At 45.8% G+C, this 18,002-nt stretch overlaps 1 protein-coding gene across 1 annotated transcript; it reads right to left on the bottom strand.

Annotated features, from left to right (window-relative positions):
- Window positions 1-15,024: 15,024 nt before the first annotated feature.
- Window positions 15,025-17,694, bottom strand: MRPS24 (mitochondrial ribosomal protein S24). Its single transcript, XM_012439229.3, has 4 exons — window positions 17,637-17,694; window positions 17,487-17,555; window positions 17,125-17,236; window positions 15,025-15,447 (listed from the first exon to the last, which is right to left on the bottom strand). The coding sequence occupies exons 1-4, from the start codon at window positions 17,673-17,675 to the stop codon at window positions 15,164-15,166; spliced, it is 504 nt and encodes a 167-aa protein (XP_012294652.2). The 5' UTR covers window positions 17,676-17,694; the 3' UTR covers window positions 15,025-15,163.
- Window positions 17,695-18,002: the final 308 nt, after the last annotated feature.

Raw genomic sequence — 18,002 nt, 5'->3', positions numbered from 1 at the left:
CTGAATTATTATAAAAATAAATAAATAAAAATTTAAAAAGGAGTTAAAAAGAAGTTATCTAGGCAGGCAGTGAGAATAAGGAAGTCCTCAGTAAGGTTTCCCTTTTAGTGAAAAGCAGCCCCAAAATCATTTCTTTTCTAACAAAGAGCAGCCTATAAAATCGAGCTGCAGATAATCGATGAGCAAGCTGGGAGCTCGCAGGGGTGAATGCCAGCAGCTGTGCCAATAGGAAAAGGCTACCTGGGGGCTAGGCATATTCAACATGGCGGCTCCCTTCCCTTTTCCTTGTCAACCACGTGTTCAGTAAGGAGCAGACAACATGGCACCGGCTGAGTAGAAAATTCATTTGCATAATAAGATTAGGGTGGGGTAGCCAGCTTCTTCCTGTGCTATGTGAATGTCACCCCTGGTCCAAACAATCTTTGGGCCCTGCGTAAATCAGACACCGCATCCTCAAGCCAGTCTCTCTTTCTTTCACCTATTAAGCCTCTGCTCTTAACTTCACTCCATGTATGTCCATATCCTTGATTTCCTGGGCCTGAGGTGACAAACCTCGGGTATTACCCCAGATGAACAATGTTGCTTCATTAAGTCAAAGTAAAACAGGAGCCAATGGCTGGGTACAGTAGCTCAGGCCTGTAATCTCAGCATTTTGGGAGGCTCAGGCAGGTGAATCACCTGAGGTCAGGAGTTCGAGACCAGCCTGACCAACATGGTGAAACCCCATCTCTACTAAAAACACACAAAAAATCAGCTGGGCGTGGTGGCAGGTGCCGGTAATCCCAGCTACTCAGGAGACTGAGGCAGGAGAATTGCTTGAACCTGGAAGGTGGAGGTTGCAGTGAGCCGAAACCATGCCATTGCGCTCTGGCCTGGGTAACAAAAGCAAAACTCCATCTCAAAATGAAAGAAAAAACAAAAAACAGGAGCCAATGGAAAGAGCTCCCAGTTGCCAAACCAGGCCTGAATTCCTGAGCAACAAAAGACTGCAGTATTGGATAATAACCAAAGCTTAAACTTACTTTCTGGATGTCTGTATGTGTATAAATAAATGGATAAGCCAATAGAGTGGAATAGAAATTTACTACACAAGCCAGGCATGGTGGCTCACTCCTCCAGGTGGAGTCGCCACTCTTCTCTCGGTCCCTGCCCACAGCATGGTGTTGTAATTGTTTGAATGTGTGTCTGTTTCTTCCAGAGACCAGGAGCTCCTTGGTAACCATCCCTGACAGGGATCCTCTCAAGGTCCTCGGAACACCAGCTAGATCGCAGCACATCACAGGTTCTCAGTAAAGCATCATCCATTGAGTGAGCAATGGGCTTGATGAGACTCTCCCAGATCTGCTCTGTGCCCACATGCACTGAGTCATATACTGGAGACACCGTGACTGTAAGTTCTGTTACAGCAAATTATATCGCTGACAGTGCAACTCAACTGGAATAATTTGTTCAGAGACTGGAGAGGGCTTAGAACCATCCTCATTCTGCTGCTACTCATTCTACTACATTCTTATTCTGCTACTATTACTCCAGGACATCCTTTCTGTAGGTGAGCATAGAAGTCCTCACTGTTTCCGTCTCACTCTGCTCAAAGGTTTCCCTTTCAAACAGTGATGACCTCCAGGATCACAGGAAGACTGTCCTGGAGTTGAGAGGACTATAAAAGAAAAGGTTCTGGATATAAGGGCGGGGAGTGGAGGGGCGATATCCCTCACCAGTGCAGTGCTGCCCAGTGGGATGTGGCGATTCATCCTTGTTGTCATTATTGTCTTCATCACTACCACCATTATCATTATTGTCACTGCCATTTTTCACCATTTACACCACCAGCGTGGCTGCCAATAGCTAAGTGCTCTAAACAGACCTTACTGAAACTGCCCTTGCAAAATTTATGACAGTGAGAGACATAACTGATTCCATCTTGCTTCTAACCTCACAAGCTGATTGTCTTCACTCATTCCTGGGTATAGGCCAGGCTTTCCATGGAAGGAATTTAGTATGCAGTTTAACCTTAAAACAAAGGTAATAGGCCAGGTGCTCAGGGACATGTTATTTCATTTTAATAAAAAGTGAAAGCCGGCCGGGCACGGTGGCTCATGCCTATAATCCCAGCACTTTGGGAGGCTAAGGCAGGCAGATCACCCGAGGTCGGGAGTTCGAGATCAGCCTGACCAACATGGAGAAACCCCTGTCTCTAAAACAAACAAACAAAGATAACAATAGTCCCTTCTTAAAACTACCCCCCCACACACACACACACATACACTTATCTGGGGATGGAAGTCACCTTTGTAAAACCAATAAAAGACCACAAAGTTCGAGTTACAGGAGGGGTCTGAATTCTGCTAAGACCTGTGCATAGATAAATGATAACTAGTCAAGCCGGGCAAGGTGGCTAGGCCTGTAATCCCAACACTTTGGGAGGCCAAGGCAGGTGGATTGCTTGACCCCAGGAGTTTGAGACCAGCCTAGACATTAATTCAGTCTTCCAAGGTTTCTCTGGGGTTCCCTTGGTCAAGAGAGTATCCATTCAGTCAGTTGGGGCCTAGAATTTTATTTTTATTTCTTGCAGTTAACCTATTATTAACAATTAAATTGTAAAACTTACAATGAAATTTTTTTAAAACAAAGGTAATACCTATTTAAAACCAATCACATCTCCAGTCTGGGCAACATGGCAAAACCCCATCTCTATAAAAAATATAAAAGTTAGCTGGGTGTGGTGGCATGTGCCTGTAGTCCCAGTTACTCTGGAGGCTGAGATGGGAGGATTGCTTGAGCCCAGGAGGTGGAGGTTGCAGTGAGAGGAGATCACACCACTGTACTCCAGCCTGGGCAACAGAGCCAGACCCCGTCTCAGAAAAATAAAATAAAATAAAACAAAACCAATCACATCTAATTATTTTTTTATTTCAACCACCTGGTCAGTTTGCATAATTATTTTGATTTAATTTAAATGTTACTCTCTTCTTGAGGATGTTTATTCATGCATACCGAAGTAATGTGCTACGGCATATCTTTTCCTATGGTATAATTCAAAAAATATATATAAATATATATATATTTGAAATATATATATAAATATATATATATTTTATATATATAAATATATATATATTTTTTATATATATTTTGAATTATACCATAGGAAAAGATATGCCGTAGCACATTACTTCAGAATATATATATATATATAAATATATATATATATATTTGATCTTTGTACACTGGCACAGAGCTTCTAAAACACTTAGAATTTCCTGAGTGATAGAGTGTCTTTTGTCACTCATAACAAACCTTTTTCGATTACCTGAGTTTATGCTAATGAGATGAGCCCCACTTAGAGTGGGGCTCTTAGCCTCGGGGGCGGGGGCTGGTCACCAGAAAGACCAAGTGATTAGAGGGCAGGAACTTTCAGCTCTACCCACTGACCTCTGGGAAGGAGGAGGAGCTGGAGATTGAAGTCTATAAAAACTGTTGAACAATGAGATTCCAAGAGCTTCCAGACTGGCAAACACATTGAGGATAGGAGGGTGATGCCTCCAGAGGGGGCAGGGAAGCTTCGTGCCCCTCCCAGCATAGCTTGCCCTATGCATGCTTCCCATTTGTCTGTTCTCAAGTTGTATCCTTTATAATAAGCTAGTAGGCCGGGTGCAATGGCTCATGCCTATAATCACAACATTTTGGGGGGCTGAGATGGGAGAATCTGTTGAGCCCAGAAGTTTAAGACTAGCTTGGCCAACATGGTGAGACTCCCCATCGCTACAAAAAATACCTATATTTTTCCATAAAAAAAAAAAGCTAGGTGTGGTGGTGTGTGGCTGTAGTCCCAGCTACCTGGGAGGCCGAGTGGGAGGAACACGAGCTCAGGAGGTGGAGGTTGCAGTGAGCCCTGATTGTGCCATTGCACTCCAGTCTGGGTAACATCACACAGTGAGACTAAAGCAAAACAAAGCAAAAATCAGCTTGTGTCCTTTATAATAAACTGGTGGGCCAGGCACAGTGGCTTATCCCTATAATCCCAACATTTGGGAGGCTGAGCGGGGAGGATCGTTTGAGGCCAGGAGTTTGAGACCACCTTGGGCAATATCCTGACACTCAATCTCTAAAAAAAAGTCTTTTTAAAGATAATTAACTAGCAAATGTAAGTAAAAGTGTTTTCCTGGGTTCTGTGAGCCATTTTAGCAAATTATCAAATATAAGGAGGGTGTTGTAGAAACCTCCAATTTGTAGTCAGCTGTACAGAGGTATGAGTGGCCTTGGTGTCTGAAGTGGGGTCAGTTTTACGGAACTGAGCCATTTAACTTGTGGGGTCTAATGCTAATCTGGCTGATTAGTGTCAGAATTGAAATGAAGTTGTCAACCAAAGAAGAATAATGAGATTGATAAATGTGGAAAGGAGAGCTTTATTTCTCACAAAGTGTTGCAGCCTCCAGGGCAGCCATTCTGAGAGGCTGGGGAGCACCGCCTGGGTCCAGAAGCCAGAAACAGACACTTCAAAGGTAAAAGAATGAGACAGGGATTTATGCTGAATGATGTGGCCAAATATACATATTCAATAAGCTATAGAAGGAGTCATGAATATTTATGAAGGTAGAAGCATGCACACACACAATTGAGCTTCATGCCTTTATAAGGAACCCATGTTCAACAATGGTGGTGTTAGCATTATCTGAAGGTGGAGTTTTCCAGCACGCTGACATAAAAAACTGAAGCAGAGGGCATAAAAACTCTTACTGCACATCCTCTGTAGACTGGTCAAAACCACTTCATGATTGGTGATGAGGGCAGCAGCAGGCCCCTGGTTGATGGTTCTGTTTAGCCCTTAGGAAAAAAAAGCCTAATCACAGTTGGTGGGGGGCATAAAAAGGTGTGTCCAACCTCCCATCCTGTCATGGCCTGGAACTGTTTTTAAGGTTTCTTTGGGGTCTCCTCGGCCAAAAGGAGAGTTCATTCAGTTGGCTGGGGGGTTTAAGATTTCATTTTTATTTCTTAAATTGTTGGACACCCAGTTGGTGTCAGAAAATCTGAAGAATTGGTTGGTATCAGAGAACACACTCTAAACTTCCCAACTCCACTTTCAGGAAAGTGGTGTCTGGAAATCAGCCGTGTCAGCAGCATTGACACCACAGAAATTGGCAGATGCCTTCCCTGCCCCCATCCCAGAAAGCCAGTTGTTCCACACTGACGCCCACACTGACTTCATAGGCCCAGGGTATCCAGTGGCCTGGGCAGGTTTTCCCTTGCTCTTTCCCCTCTGCCCCCTCCAGGACAGAGCCTGGGCAAATGGGAATCCAAGTGAGTCCTCACCCACCACCTTCCTTGTGCTGACCCAGGACCCAAAAGCCCACATTTAGCCCCTTCCTTCAGGTCTCCTGGAAACTTGGACTACAGTGGCTATCCTCACAGAGCCTACTGTCTAGGGCACAGGGATACAGATATTAAACAGCCATCAGATCACTCTTCCATTAGCATTTGTGATCAGTGCTACAAGAAAATCTACAGAAGGGAGTCAGAGACTATGGAGATCCATCTCAGAACACGGCTGCTGTAAGCCCAGTGTGTGTTACTGAGTGGCTCTCAATTAATGTTTGTTTTACAAATTTAAACAGAAATGATTTTTAAGTTGACATCCAGAGGTTGAGTAGTACATTAGTTTCCTATTGCTGCTGTAACACATTGATAGTGACAGGAGACAGACAAATTCCTAGACAGGGACGGGTCCCTGAGGAAACTCGATCTTCAGGCCAAGGACAGTCTGAAGCCTGAAAATCAAAAAACCAAGCTGCCAATTCTGGATGGAGTCCATGACCAGAGTGAGAACTTCCATCTCCGTCTTACCCATTCTCTCTTGATTGGTCCTTCTTAATCATGCCTTTTAACCAAACGAATGGTGTCTTTTCCAAGCCTGACCATGGACCAATCAGCGCACATTTCCCCATTCTAAGCTCATAAAAATCCCGGACTCAGCCTCACAGACAGTAACCTGATTTTGGGTACCCTCTCACTGCTGGGAGCTTTCTTTCTGTTGTTCAATAAAACTCTACTCTGCCTTACTCACCCTCTGGTGTCCCCATACCTTATTCCTCTTGGTTGCAGGACAAGAACGCAGAACTCACTGAACCACGGGAACTAAAAAGCTGTAACACTTCTGATTCACTGAGCTATGGGTGGCAGGAATAAGAGCCGTGACATTGCCTCCCACTCACTGAGCTGTGGGAGTGAAGAGCCGCTGGTGCCACTCCTTCCTGCTCGCTGAGCTACAGGAGTGAAAAACTTGACGGCCTAAACAATACACATGTATTATCTTACAGCTGCGGAGATCAGAAGTGTGGAGTCCTGCGAAGATAAGTAAGCAACTACGAGGAAGGCGGCCCTGAGCTGGGGAGGGCTCTAGGTGGGGAAGAACAAGAAACAATTGTTCTAAGATGACTAATTACAAATAATGATCTCTTCCTCATTCCACGGGCACAATGACCTCATCCCCAGGGCACAATGGCCTCATTCTGCATGCAGCCCCCTCCAGCACAACCCTATAAAACTTCCTTCCAAAGCCAGGCATGGTGGTTCACACCTGTAATCACAGCACTTTGGGAGGCTGAGGCCAGTGGATCACCTGAGGTCAGGAGTTTAAGACCAGCCTGACCAATATGGTGAAACCCCATCACTACTAAAAATACAAAAATTAGCCAGGTGTGGTGGCAGGTGCCTATAATCCTAGCTTCTTAGGAGGCTGACACAGGAGAATTGCTTGAACCTGGGAGGCAGAGGTTTCGGTGAGACAAGATCAAGTCACTGCACTCCAGCCTGGGCAACAGTGTGAGGCTCCATCTCAAAAACAAAACAAAACAAAACTTCCTTACAGCCCCAGCCTCTTTGCAGGCAACACATTCTCCATTCTCTGCTGTACTTCCCATTGCAATCTTGAAAGTATTTTCATAACTTCTCTAATAAATCTGTCTTTATATACAACAGTCTTGGTAAATTCCCTTACCCCCTGCACCACCAGCCCCAGATAGTTACTACTCAAGATAGGTCTAAAATACATCAGCAGGGCTGTGTTCCTTCTGGAAAGGCCCTAGGAGAGAATTTCTTTCCTTGCCTTTTCCAGCTTCTAGAGGCCCCTTGCATTTCATGGCTCATCTCCCTTCCTCCCACGTCAGTCCCAGCAGGGAAGCATCTTCAAATTCTTCTTTCTCCTCCTCCATCATTCTCTCCCTCTCTCTTCATCTCTATTTTTATCTCTAGTCACATCTCCTTTAACTCTGACCATCCTACTCCTCTTTCCCTTAGAAGGACTTGTAGTGATTAGCATTTATGTGTCAACTTAACTGGGCCATTGGGCCCAGATATTTCATGAAACATTATTCTGGCCAGGCACGGTGGCTCAGGCCTGCAATCCCAGCACTTTGGGAGGCCAAAGTGAGCAGATCACCTGAGGCTAAGTGTTCAAAACCAGCCTGGCCAACATGGTGAAACCTCATCTCTACTAAAAATACAAAAATTAGCCAGGCATGGTGGTGCACACCTGTACTCCCAGCTACTGGGGAGGCTGAGGCACGAGAATTGTTTGAACCTGGGAGGCAGAGGTTTCAGTGAGTGGAGATCACACCACTGCACTCCAGCCTGGTGACAGAGTGAGATTCTGTCCAAAAAAAAAAAAGAGGAGGAGGAGGAGGAGAAGGAAGGAAGGAAGGAAAAGAAGAAGAAGAGGAGGAAGAAGGAGGAGGAGGAGAAGAAGGAAGGAAGGAAGGAGGGAGGGAGGGAAGGATGGAAGGAAGGAAAAGAAGAAGAGGAGGAAAAAGAAGAAGGAGGAGAAGAAGGCAGGAAGGAAGGAGGGAGGGAGGGAGGAGGGAAGGAGGAACAGAGGGAGGGAGGGAAGGAAGGAAGGAAAAGAAGAAGGAGGAGGAGGAAAAGGAGAAGGAGAAGAAAAAAACATTATTCATTTCTGTGAAAGTTTTTTTTTCATGTTTTTCTATTTTCTTATTTTTTTTGCCCCCGCCCCCACCGAAAGTTTTTTTTTTATTAGAATAACATTCAGATTAGTGAATCGTGAGTAAAGGAAATTCTTTCCCATAATTCAAGTGAGCAGTTGAAGGCCTGAACAGAACAAAGACTGACTGACCTCCCTCTACTGAGAAGGAATTCTGCCAGCAGGCTGTTTCTGGACTCAAACTGCAGCTCTTCACTGGGTATCCAGCCTGCCAGCCTGCCTATCAGATTTTGGAACCACAAAGTCTCCACAATCATGTGAGCAAATTTCTTTCTCTTTCTTTCTTTTTTTTTTTTTGAGACGGAGTTTCACACTTGTTGCCCAGACTAGAGTGCAATGGTGTGGTCTCAGCTCACAGCAACCTCTGCCTCCTGGGTTCAAGCAATTCTCCTGCCTCAGCCTCCCAAGTAGAGGAATTACAGGTACCTGCCACCATGCCTGGCTCATTTTTGTATTTTTAGTAGAGACAGGGTTTCACCATGTTGGCCAGACTGGTCAAGCACTCCTGACCTCAGGTGATCCACCACCTCAGTCTCCCAAAGTGCTGAGATGACAAGCATGAGCCACTGCACCTGGCCTGAGCAAATTTCTTAAAATATATCTCTCAAGTCGATACATAGCTACACATACTTTTGGTTTTTTTTATTCTCTGGAGTACACTGACTAATATAGGGCCCTTGTGATTACAATGAGCTCACTGAGATAATCCAGAACAATCTCCCTATCTCAAGACTCTTCTTTTTGGCGGGAGTGGTGGCTCATGCCTGTAATCCTAGCAAGACAGGGGCAAGAGGATCATCTGAGCTCAAGAGTTCAAGATGAGTCTGGGCAACATAATGAACTCCTGTCTCTTTTTAGACAATTTTTGTTTAAAATTTTTTTTTAACTTTTTATTTATTTATTTATTTTTGAGACAGAATCTCTCTCTGTCACCCTGGCTGGAGTGCAGTGGTGCAATCTCAGCTCCCTGCAATCTCCACCTCCCAGGTTCAAGCGATCCTCCCACCTCAGCCTCCTGAGTAGCTGGTATTACAAACATGGACCACCATGCCCAGCTAATTTTTGTATTTTTAGTAGAGATGGGGTTTCACCATGTTGGCCAGGCTAATCTCTAACTCCTGGGCTCAAGTGATCCATCCGCCTCAGCCCCTTAAAGTGCTGAGATTACAGGCATGAGCCATCATGCCTGGCCTAATTAATTAAGAGACAGAGTCTTTCTCTGTCATCCAGGCTGGGGTGCAGTGTCGTGATCACAGCTTATTGCAACCTCAACCTTCCAGGCTCAAGCAAGCAATCTTCCAACCTCAGACTCCTGAATAGCTGGGACTACAGGTGCACACAACCATACCAGGCTAATTTTTTTGTATTAAGATTCTTCTTTTTTTATTATTATTATTTTTTTAAAAGACAGGGTTTCACCATGTTGGCCAGGCTGGTCTTGAACTCCTGACCTCAGGTGATCCGCCTGCCTTGGCCTCCCAAAGTGCTGAGATTACAGGTGTGAGCCACCACGCCCAGCCTGTATTAAGATTCTTAATCATATTGGCAAAGTACCATATTCACAGGTTCTGGGAACAGGAACATGCACATCTGTGGGAGCTATTATTCAGCCAACCACAGTCAAGTTGAGATTTAGGGTCAGGGTCATAGTGAGGATAAGCTTCAGAATAAAGGTAAAGTTGAGAATAGGGTCAGGGTCAGGATGAGGGCTGCAATCAGTGAGTCACTGTCAAGGTCAGTAGAGGGTCATGGTGACTGTCAGGGTGAAGGTCTATTCCTAGTCAAGGTCAAGGTCAGAGTTGGGGTGAGGGTCAGGTCACACCTTCTGCGTTAAGAGTCATGGTGCCAGTCAGGGACAAGGTGACAGTCAAATTCACTGTAAGGATCAGAGAAAGGGTCAAGTTGAACTTCATGGTCAGGGTCAGTGTCAGAACGTAGGTCAGATCAGAGAGAGGGCACACTTAGAGTTATGGTGGGCAGAATAATGGCCCCCAAAGATGCCCATATCTTAATCCCTGGGACCTGTGAACATCCCGTTCCGTGGCAAATTTGATTAGGTTGCTAATCCTTTTACCTTGAGGTAGTAAGATGCCCCGGATTATTCAGGTGGATCCAAAATAACCTCAAATCCTGGCCGTGCATGGTGGCTCACGCTTGTAATCCCAGCACTTTGGAAGGCTGAGGTGGGCAGATTGCTTGAGCTCAGAAGTTCGAGACCAGCCTGGCCAACATGGCAAAACCTCATCTCTACTAAAAATACAAAAATTAGCCAGATGTGCTGATATGCATCTGTAATCCCAGCTACTCAGAAGGCTGAGGCAGAATCATTTGAACCCTGGAGGCAGAGGATGCTGCCGAAATCATGCCATTACACTCCAGCCTGGGCAACAGAGCAAGGCTGCCAAAAAGAAAAAAGAAAAAAAAATCTCCTTAAAAGTGGAAGAGAAAAGCCAGAGAACAATCTTCAGAGTGATGTAAAGTGAGGATCTGACCTACTACTGCTGGCTTTGAAAATGGAGGCAGGGGCCACAGACCAAAGAATGTACGCAGCCATTACAAGCTGGAAATGGTGAGGAAACTGACTATCCCCTAGAGCCTCTAGAAAGGAATACATCCCTGCCAACCCCTTGATTTTAGTACAGTGAGACCCATGGCTGACTTCTGACCCATAAAACTCAAATTTCAAGTGCAGGAACAAATTTGGGTGAGGGTAAGAGTTAGGTTTAGAATCAGGTTAAAGTTAGGTGCAGGGTAAGGGTGAAGTCAGGCTCAAGTTGAAGGTCAGAGGGTGAGAGTGAGTGTGTGATTTGGTGCCAGGTTCAGGCTCATGATCGGGGCCTATATGAGAGTCAGGGTCAAGGTCAGCATAAAGGTAAGAATCAGGGTGTTCAGCTCAGAGTCAAAGTCAGTGTCAAATTATGTCAGTTTGAACATCAGGTTCAGAATTATTGCAAGGGTCAGGGTGAGAGGAGAGGAAGTGAGGGTCAGAGTAAGGGTCCTATTCAGAGTGAGGAAAATCAGGTTCAAGATAAAAGTCAAAGTCAGAGTCAGGAGCATGGTGAAGGTCAGGGACATGATCAAGTTCTAATGAGGTTCAGTTATCAGTGATAGAGCTCACAGTCAAGTCAATGTCAGAGTGAGGGTAAGAAAAAACATTCATGTCAGGGTGAAGGTTAGAAGGGTCAGGGTCATGACCAACTCACGTGCAGGGCTGGGGTCAGTGTGAAGGTTAGGGTCTGATTAAGTGGAAGGTGAGAGTCAGGGAAAAGGTGAGAGACGAAGTCAGGGTCAAGCTGAGTTTACAATATGGTTGAGGATCAAAATCAGTCATGATCTACCCACGGATTATGGTCAGGTTGAGAATCTGCTTCAGGCCAGGGTCAAGGAAGAGGAGTCCTAGGGCCTGAATGACAACCAGTGTCAGCACTGTAGAGTGTGAGAATCAAGTCAAGGGCAGGGTTAGATTGGTGTAAGAGATAGGGTCAAGGTCAGGGCCAGAGTCAGGGTTAGAGATGAGTGGGGGTCAGATTTACATGACTTCCCTGTTCATGGTCAAGGTCATGATAGGCATCTGGGTGAGGGTCATGGTCAGAGTCAAAGTGAGCATCAGTGCTAGAGTTAGGATGAGGTCAGAGTCAGTCACTGATACTGTTTGGCTGTGTCCCCCACCAAATCTCATCTTGAATTGTAGCTCCCATAATTCCTACATGTTGTGGGAGGGACCAAATGGGAGAATAATGGGGGCAGTTTCCCCCATACTGTTCTCATGGTAGTGAAAAAGCCTCACGAGATCTGATGATTTTATAAGGGGAAATCCCTTTCACTTGGTTATTATTCCCTCTTGCCTGCTGCTGTGTAAGACGTGCCTTTTGCCTTCCACCATGATTGTGAGGCCTCCCCATCCACGTGGAACTGTAAGTCCATTAAACCTATTTTTCTTTATAAATTACCCAGTCTTGGATATGTCTTTATCGGCAGTGCGAAAACAGACTCATATCATACATTGGTACCAGCAGAGTGGAGTGCTACCATAATCATACCCAAAAATGTGGAAACGACTTTGGAACCGAGTAACAGGCACAGGTTGGAACAGTTTGCAGGGCTCAGACAAAGACAGGAAAATGTGAGAAAGTTTGGAACTTCATAGAGATTTGTTGAATGGCTTTGACCAAAATGCTGATAATGATATGGATAATAAAATTTGGACTGAGGTGGTCTCAGATGGAGATGAGGAACTTGTTGGGAGCTGGAGTAAAGATAACTCTTGCTATGTTTTAACAAACAGACTGGAGGCATTTTGCCCCTGTCCTAGAGATTGGAACTTTGAACTTAAGGGAGATGACTTAGGATATCAGGCAGAAGAAATTTCTAAGCAGCAAAGCATTGAAAGGTGACTTAGGTGCTGTTATAAGCATTCAATTTTAAAAGGGAAACAGAGCATAAAAGTTGAAAAAATTTGAGGCCTGATGATGTGATAGGATAGAAAAGAAATCCACACTCTCCCCTGCCCCCGCTTTTTGAGAGGGAGTCTTGCTCTGTCACCAGGCTGGAGTGCAGTGGCACCATCTCGGCTCATTGCAACCTCTGCCTCCCAGGTTCAAGTCATTCTTCTGCCTCAGTCTCCTGAATAGCTGGAATTACAGATGCCCACCACCACACTCAGCTAATTTTTATATTTTTAGTAGAGACAAGTTTTCACCATGTTAGTCAGGCTGGTCTTGAACTCCTGACCTCAAGTGATCCACATGCCTCAGCCTCCCAAAGTGCTGGGATTACAGTTGTGAGCCAAGCCACCATGCCCAGCTGAAAAACCCATTTTCTGAGGAGAAATTCAAGCCAGCTGTAGAAATCTGCATAAGTGATGAGAAGCCAAATGTTAATTGCCAAGACAATGGGGAAATCCCCAGGGCATGTCAGAGACCTTTGCATCAGCCCCTCCCATCACAGACCCAAAGGCCTAGGAGGAAAAAATGATTTTGCGGGCCAGGCCCAGGGCTCACCTGCTGTGTGCAGCCTAGGGACTTGGTGCCCTGCATCCCAGTTGCTCTAGCCATGGCTAAAAGGGACCAAGTTACAGCTTGGGCCATGGCTTCAAAGCATGTTCCAAGCCTTGGCAGCTTTTATGTGGTGTTGAACCTACAGGTGCACAGAAGTCAAGAATCAAGGTTTGGGAACCTCTGCCTAGATTTCAGAGGATGTTTGGAAATGCCTGGATGTCCAGGCAGAAGTTTGCTACAGGGGCGGGGCTCTCACGGAGAGCCTCTGCTAGGGTGGTGTGGGATGGAAATGTGGGGTTAGAGCCCCCACACAGAGTCCCCACTGGGGCACTGCCTAGTGGAGCTGTGTAGAGGGCCCCCATCCTCCAGATCCCAAAATGGCGGAGCCACCGACAGCTTGCACCATATGCCTGGAAAAGCTGTATTCAATGATCATGTTGGAGCTTTAGTATTTGACTGTCCTGCTGGATTTTGGACTTGCATGAGACCTTTAGCCCCTTTGTTTTGGCCAATTTCTCCCATTTGGAATGGCTGTATTTATCCAATGCCTGTACCTCCATTGTATGGGGTATATTCTAGGAAGTAACTAACTTGCTGTTTATTTTACAGGCTTATAGATGGAAGGGATTTGCCTTATCTCAGATGCGACTTTGGACTTTTGAGTTAATGCTGAAATGAGTTAAGATTTTGGGAGACAGACTGTTGGGAAGGCATGATTGGTTTTGAAATGTGAGAACATGAGATTTGGGAGGGGTCAGGGGTGGAATGATATGGTTTGGCTGTGTCGCCAACCAAAGCTCATCTTGAATTGTAGCTCCCATAATTCCACATTATGGGAGGAACCCAGTGGGAGATAACTGAATCATGGGGGTGGTTTCCCCATTCTCATGGTAGTGAATAAGTCTCATGAGATCTGAAGGTTTTATAAAGGGAAAACCCTTTGGCTTGGTTATTATTCTCTCTCGTCTGCTATGTAAGATGTGCCTTTTGCCTTCTACCACGATTGCACGGCCTCCCCAGCCATGTGGAATTGTAAGTCCATTAAACATTTTTTTATAAATTACTCAGTCTCAGGTATGTCTTTATCAGCAGCATGAAAATGGACTAACACAGTCATGGTAAGAGTCAGGGTCAGGTTCAGAGTGAAGTTCAAAGTGAGCATTAGAGTCATGGTTCAGGGTCAGACTCAGAGTGAGACACATGCCCGGGGAGGGCCTAGGTGAGAGTGAGGGTGAAGGTTAGGCTGCATGTTAAGGTCTGAGTAAAGGTCAGCACTAGGGTCATGGTTAATGGTCAGGGCCATTATCAAGTTCAGAGTAAAAAAGGTGTTAGGTTGAGGCTCAGGTTCAGATTAAAGATATTAAGGTTATGGTCAAGATCAGCATGAGGTCAAGATATGAGGGTCAAGGTCAGGATCAGCAACCTCTGTGCTACTTTCTGGCACCAGGCGCTGGCTTTTGTGAATGCAACTTTCTGAAATGCTCTTCCTCCATTTACCTGCATGTCTTCCTCCTTCATGCACTTGGACCATGCTGCCTCACACACCCTGCCCTTTCACTAGGATGTGAGTGTCGCAAAGGCAGTGATCTTGGAATGAAATGTTTTGCACATTAATGGATCCCAAGCACTTAAGAAAAGTGCTTAGCACAGAATAGGCATTCAATAAGAGTTTAACATCGATGAGTGTGCATTAAAGTATTCCTGTAAAAAAGTACATCTGGGAATAAAATATAATAAACTGTTCACAGTAGTTCTCTCTGGAGTAGAATTGTAAGAAAGCTTCATAGTCAATTTGATACATGTTCATATTGTTTTGTTTCTTAAAAAGTAACACTGAATGGATCTTTCCATTTTGAGAGACAGCAAATAACTTTAGTAAGTGTTTGACAGAATGATTGGCACAGGTACTCACCAAACTGTAGCTATGAATCAAACTTCAAACAACTGGCAGCAGCCTTCCTGCAAACCCTGGAGCATCATCGAAGAAATGCTACTCTAGTTCCCTCATCCAAGAGTAAAAACAGAGAGGCAAGACAACATAGAGGGTCTTTATTAAAAGCAGCTGAGACCATGCCTTGGTCCTCTGAGGGGATGCATTTCCTCACATTCCATTCCTTTCCCACATTTCCATTCTCTGCAGGCTACAGCTTGATGCAAAAAAAAGGGGATCATCCTAGATATACTTATACACAACCTTTGAGGGCACAGTTTGGAGGTGGAGTCGCACAGGACATTTGAAAAAGTGGGACAGCAAAGTTTCACTATAGCCCACAAGGAAGTAGAATTTGTGTGCAGGCAACTGCCTCAGGACCAGGGCACAGATCTCCAACTGGTTAGCCCGGCGCTTTATAACTAGCTGGTCAGCCAGGCAGCCCGGGAAGGTACCCCACATGAACTTGCGAAGGAAAACATCCTCCACCGTTCGCTCTGCGGCATGGTCCTCCCCATCCAGGTTACCTGAAGAGGGAAGGGCATCATAGACAAGTCAACCTCATTGCCCCACGGCCCTGCCATAACTCCAGAGTCAACATCCAAAAGCACTGAGCACAATCCCACCCTTCACCCCCACCCTCTTCTCTTCTCTTCTGCTAATAGAGTAAGAAAAACAATGCTTTACAGTTCAAGGTATGTTATGTCATTAATTCTCAAGCCAATTCTGTTTAGTAGGTATTACCATTATTCTTATTTTACAAAAAGGAAGATGGAGGCCTGAGTCAGGGTACAAAACTCAGATGATGCCACCACATCTAACCCCTTTCCCAGCCTTTCTTGGCTGCCTTATAAAAACACTGGCCATCCCATGAGCCAGAAAGATAAGGTTACCAGCTATTTTGAGGTTAGGGACATGAATCTTCTCACAAGCTAGGCCTAGGGCTTCCACCACTGGATTCTCAGTGTGAACCCTGGATCCCCTGCAGCTCTCGCAATGTTCATTAAGAGTCTGCACACATACATCCAAACCTCAGACCAGAACCTGATAGAGTGGGGGACAAGCATCTGTATTTTAAGTAAGTTCTCTAGATGCATCTCAAACATCCAAGTTGAAAACTCCTGTACTAAACAAAACACAGTTGGTTCTCAATAGCTCAAAGTACTTATGTTCTATAAAGTCACTGCCAACACTGAGTGAATACTGAACCATTGCTCCTAGGGGAAATAAAGGGTTAGGTTCCTTCTAGCCTCTGAGCACCATATTTTTGTTAGTCAGTCAATACATAACCTAGTTTAATTTGTTTGTTTAAAGACACTTTACTTAATATACATGGTTGATTCATTAACATTGAATTTAGGGCCAAGAGCAACTCATGCCTGAAGAAAAATTCTCTAATATACATATGTTCTCCCAAAGGCAATTCACAGCCTTCTCCTGCCTAGGAACACTAGATAGCACTTCAGCACTACAGGGCCATTTTAAACAGCAAAATCACTAATAAAAAGGACAAAAATGCAAAAAAAAAAAAAAAAAAAAAAATTGTAGACCATAAAAAGGAAACTTTTTACAGTATGAGAATTGAAACAAGGCAGAGCCTTGCCCACCTCAGCTCGGAACATGCAGCTGGCGGGTGGCTGCTCTACCCATATCTCAGAGTGACCCTGAAAGTGTCCAGAGTATTGATTTGGGACTTAAAAATAAATTTTAGCCAGTAAAATCTGAAAATATGGAATTCATGAATAATGAGGGTCGTCTGTATATATTTATAGAGAAAAAGTTGTGCATCAGTGGAAAACTGCATTCCTTAGAGCGCACTCTTCAATGTTATCAAATTCTACAAGGGCTTCACTCCTTTCCTTGACTCTGAGCTTATTTTACAGCTCTGTAAGTTACAAATAACTGATAAGAACGAAAGATAATTCTTGTCTGTAGATATGCAAGTAAAATAAGTTCTGTTCAGTGGAGGATCAATTGAGTCCCTGCCCTCCATGGAAAAAGTCAGTTTTGCATCCATCTTCAAATTTGATTCAACATCTTGATCTATATATGTCTCTGCTTTTTTTGTCTCCTTTGAATTGGTTCCATAGATTTCTGACCCTGGCATTATTTCCCCGAGTTAAAGGAAACCTGTGACACGTGTTCATTTTGTTTACAACACAATCGGATTGAGTGCTCCTTTTGGAGGCCTGATGTTCCCGCACCTGTGTGCAGCGACAGCCAGCCCTTACGGTGGGCGATGTAGTGCGGTGCGTGTGCCTCTTCGTAGGTCACCGGCTTGTCTCCCTTGCTTACGCGGACTCGGGCCGCCTGGTTCTAAGAACAAAAGGGGCCGTGACTCCACGAGACCCCGCATCCAGACCTCTACCCCGAGCCATGTTCCCCCAATCAGCTGGCACTGCTCCCCAACCCCAACCCCAAGATCCCCGCGCCCCGACTCTAGCCCTGCCTCGGACCCCCACGCCACTCCCCCTTCAGCCCTCGCCGCGTCCCCGTCCCCGACCCCGACCCCAACCCGAGACCCGACCCCGGCCCCGACCCCTGACCCCACCCCGGCGGTGCTCACCTTGGCGCAGACCGCGGAGGTGTGCAGGGCGCGCCAAGTGCAAGGCAGCTGTCGGCTACAGGACAGCACCTGTAGAAGGAGGGCGCGTGAGGTGGAAACTAGGGACCCCCCACCTCCGACTCGTCGGGACCCGCTGCGTCGCCCACTCACCCTTGGCCGCAGCAACCCGCCGCACAAGGAGGCGGCCATCTTGAGCCGCGCGGAACGCAGCGCGTACCACAGCGTGCTGCGGGGTGGGGACGGCTGCGGACGAGACCAAGTCGGAGGTGCAGGGGCGGGGCAGGGCCTCCGTGGGGCGGGCCTCTGCGGGGCGGGCCCTCTTCTGGGCGGGGCCGCGTGGTGCTGTGAGCTTTCACTCCCGCCTTCCTCGCATCCTTGTGAATGTTCAGGCTTGTGAGTGCTCACCCTTGTGAATGCTTATCCCGCCGCTCTTCACTCTGTCACGATTGCTGCTTGCATCAGATTTCAGATCCGGAAATTTGAGGGTGCGAAACGTGAGATTTCCTCCTTAGCCCT

Source organism: Aotus nancymaae, unplaced genomic scaffold, assembly GCF_030222135.1.
Source record: "Aotus nancymaae isolate 86718 unplaced genomic scaffold, 86718_ANA_hifiasm-v0.15.2.pri h1tg000065l, whole genome shotgun sequence".
Lineage (NCBI taxonomy): Eukaryota > Metazoa > Chordata > Mammalia > Primates > Aotidae > Aotus > Aotus nancymaae.
The sequence above is the reverse complement of the archived record's forward strand: the minus strand, read 5'-3'. Positions and strand labels throughout refer to the sequence as shown.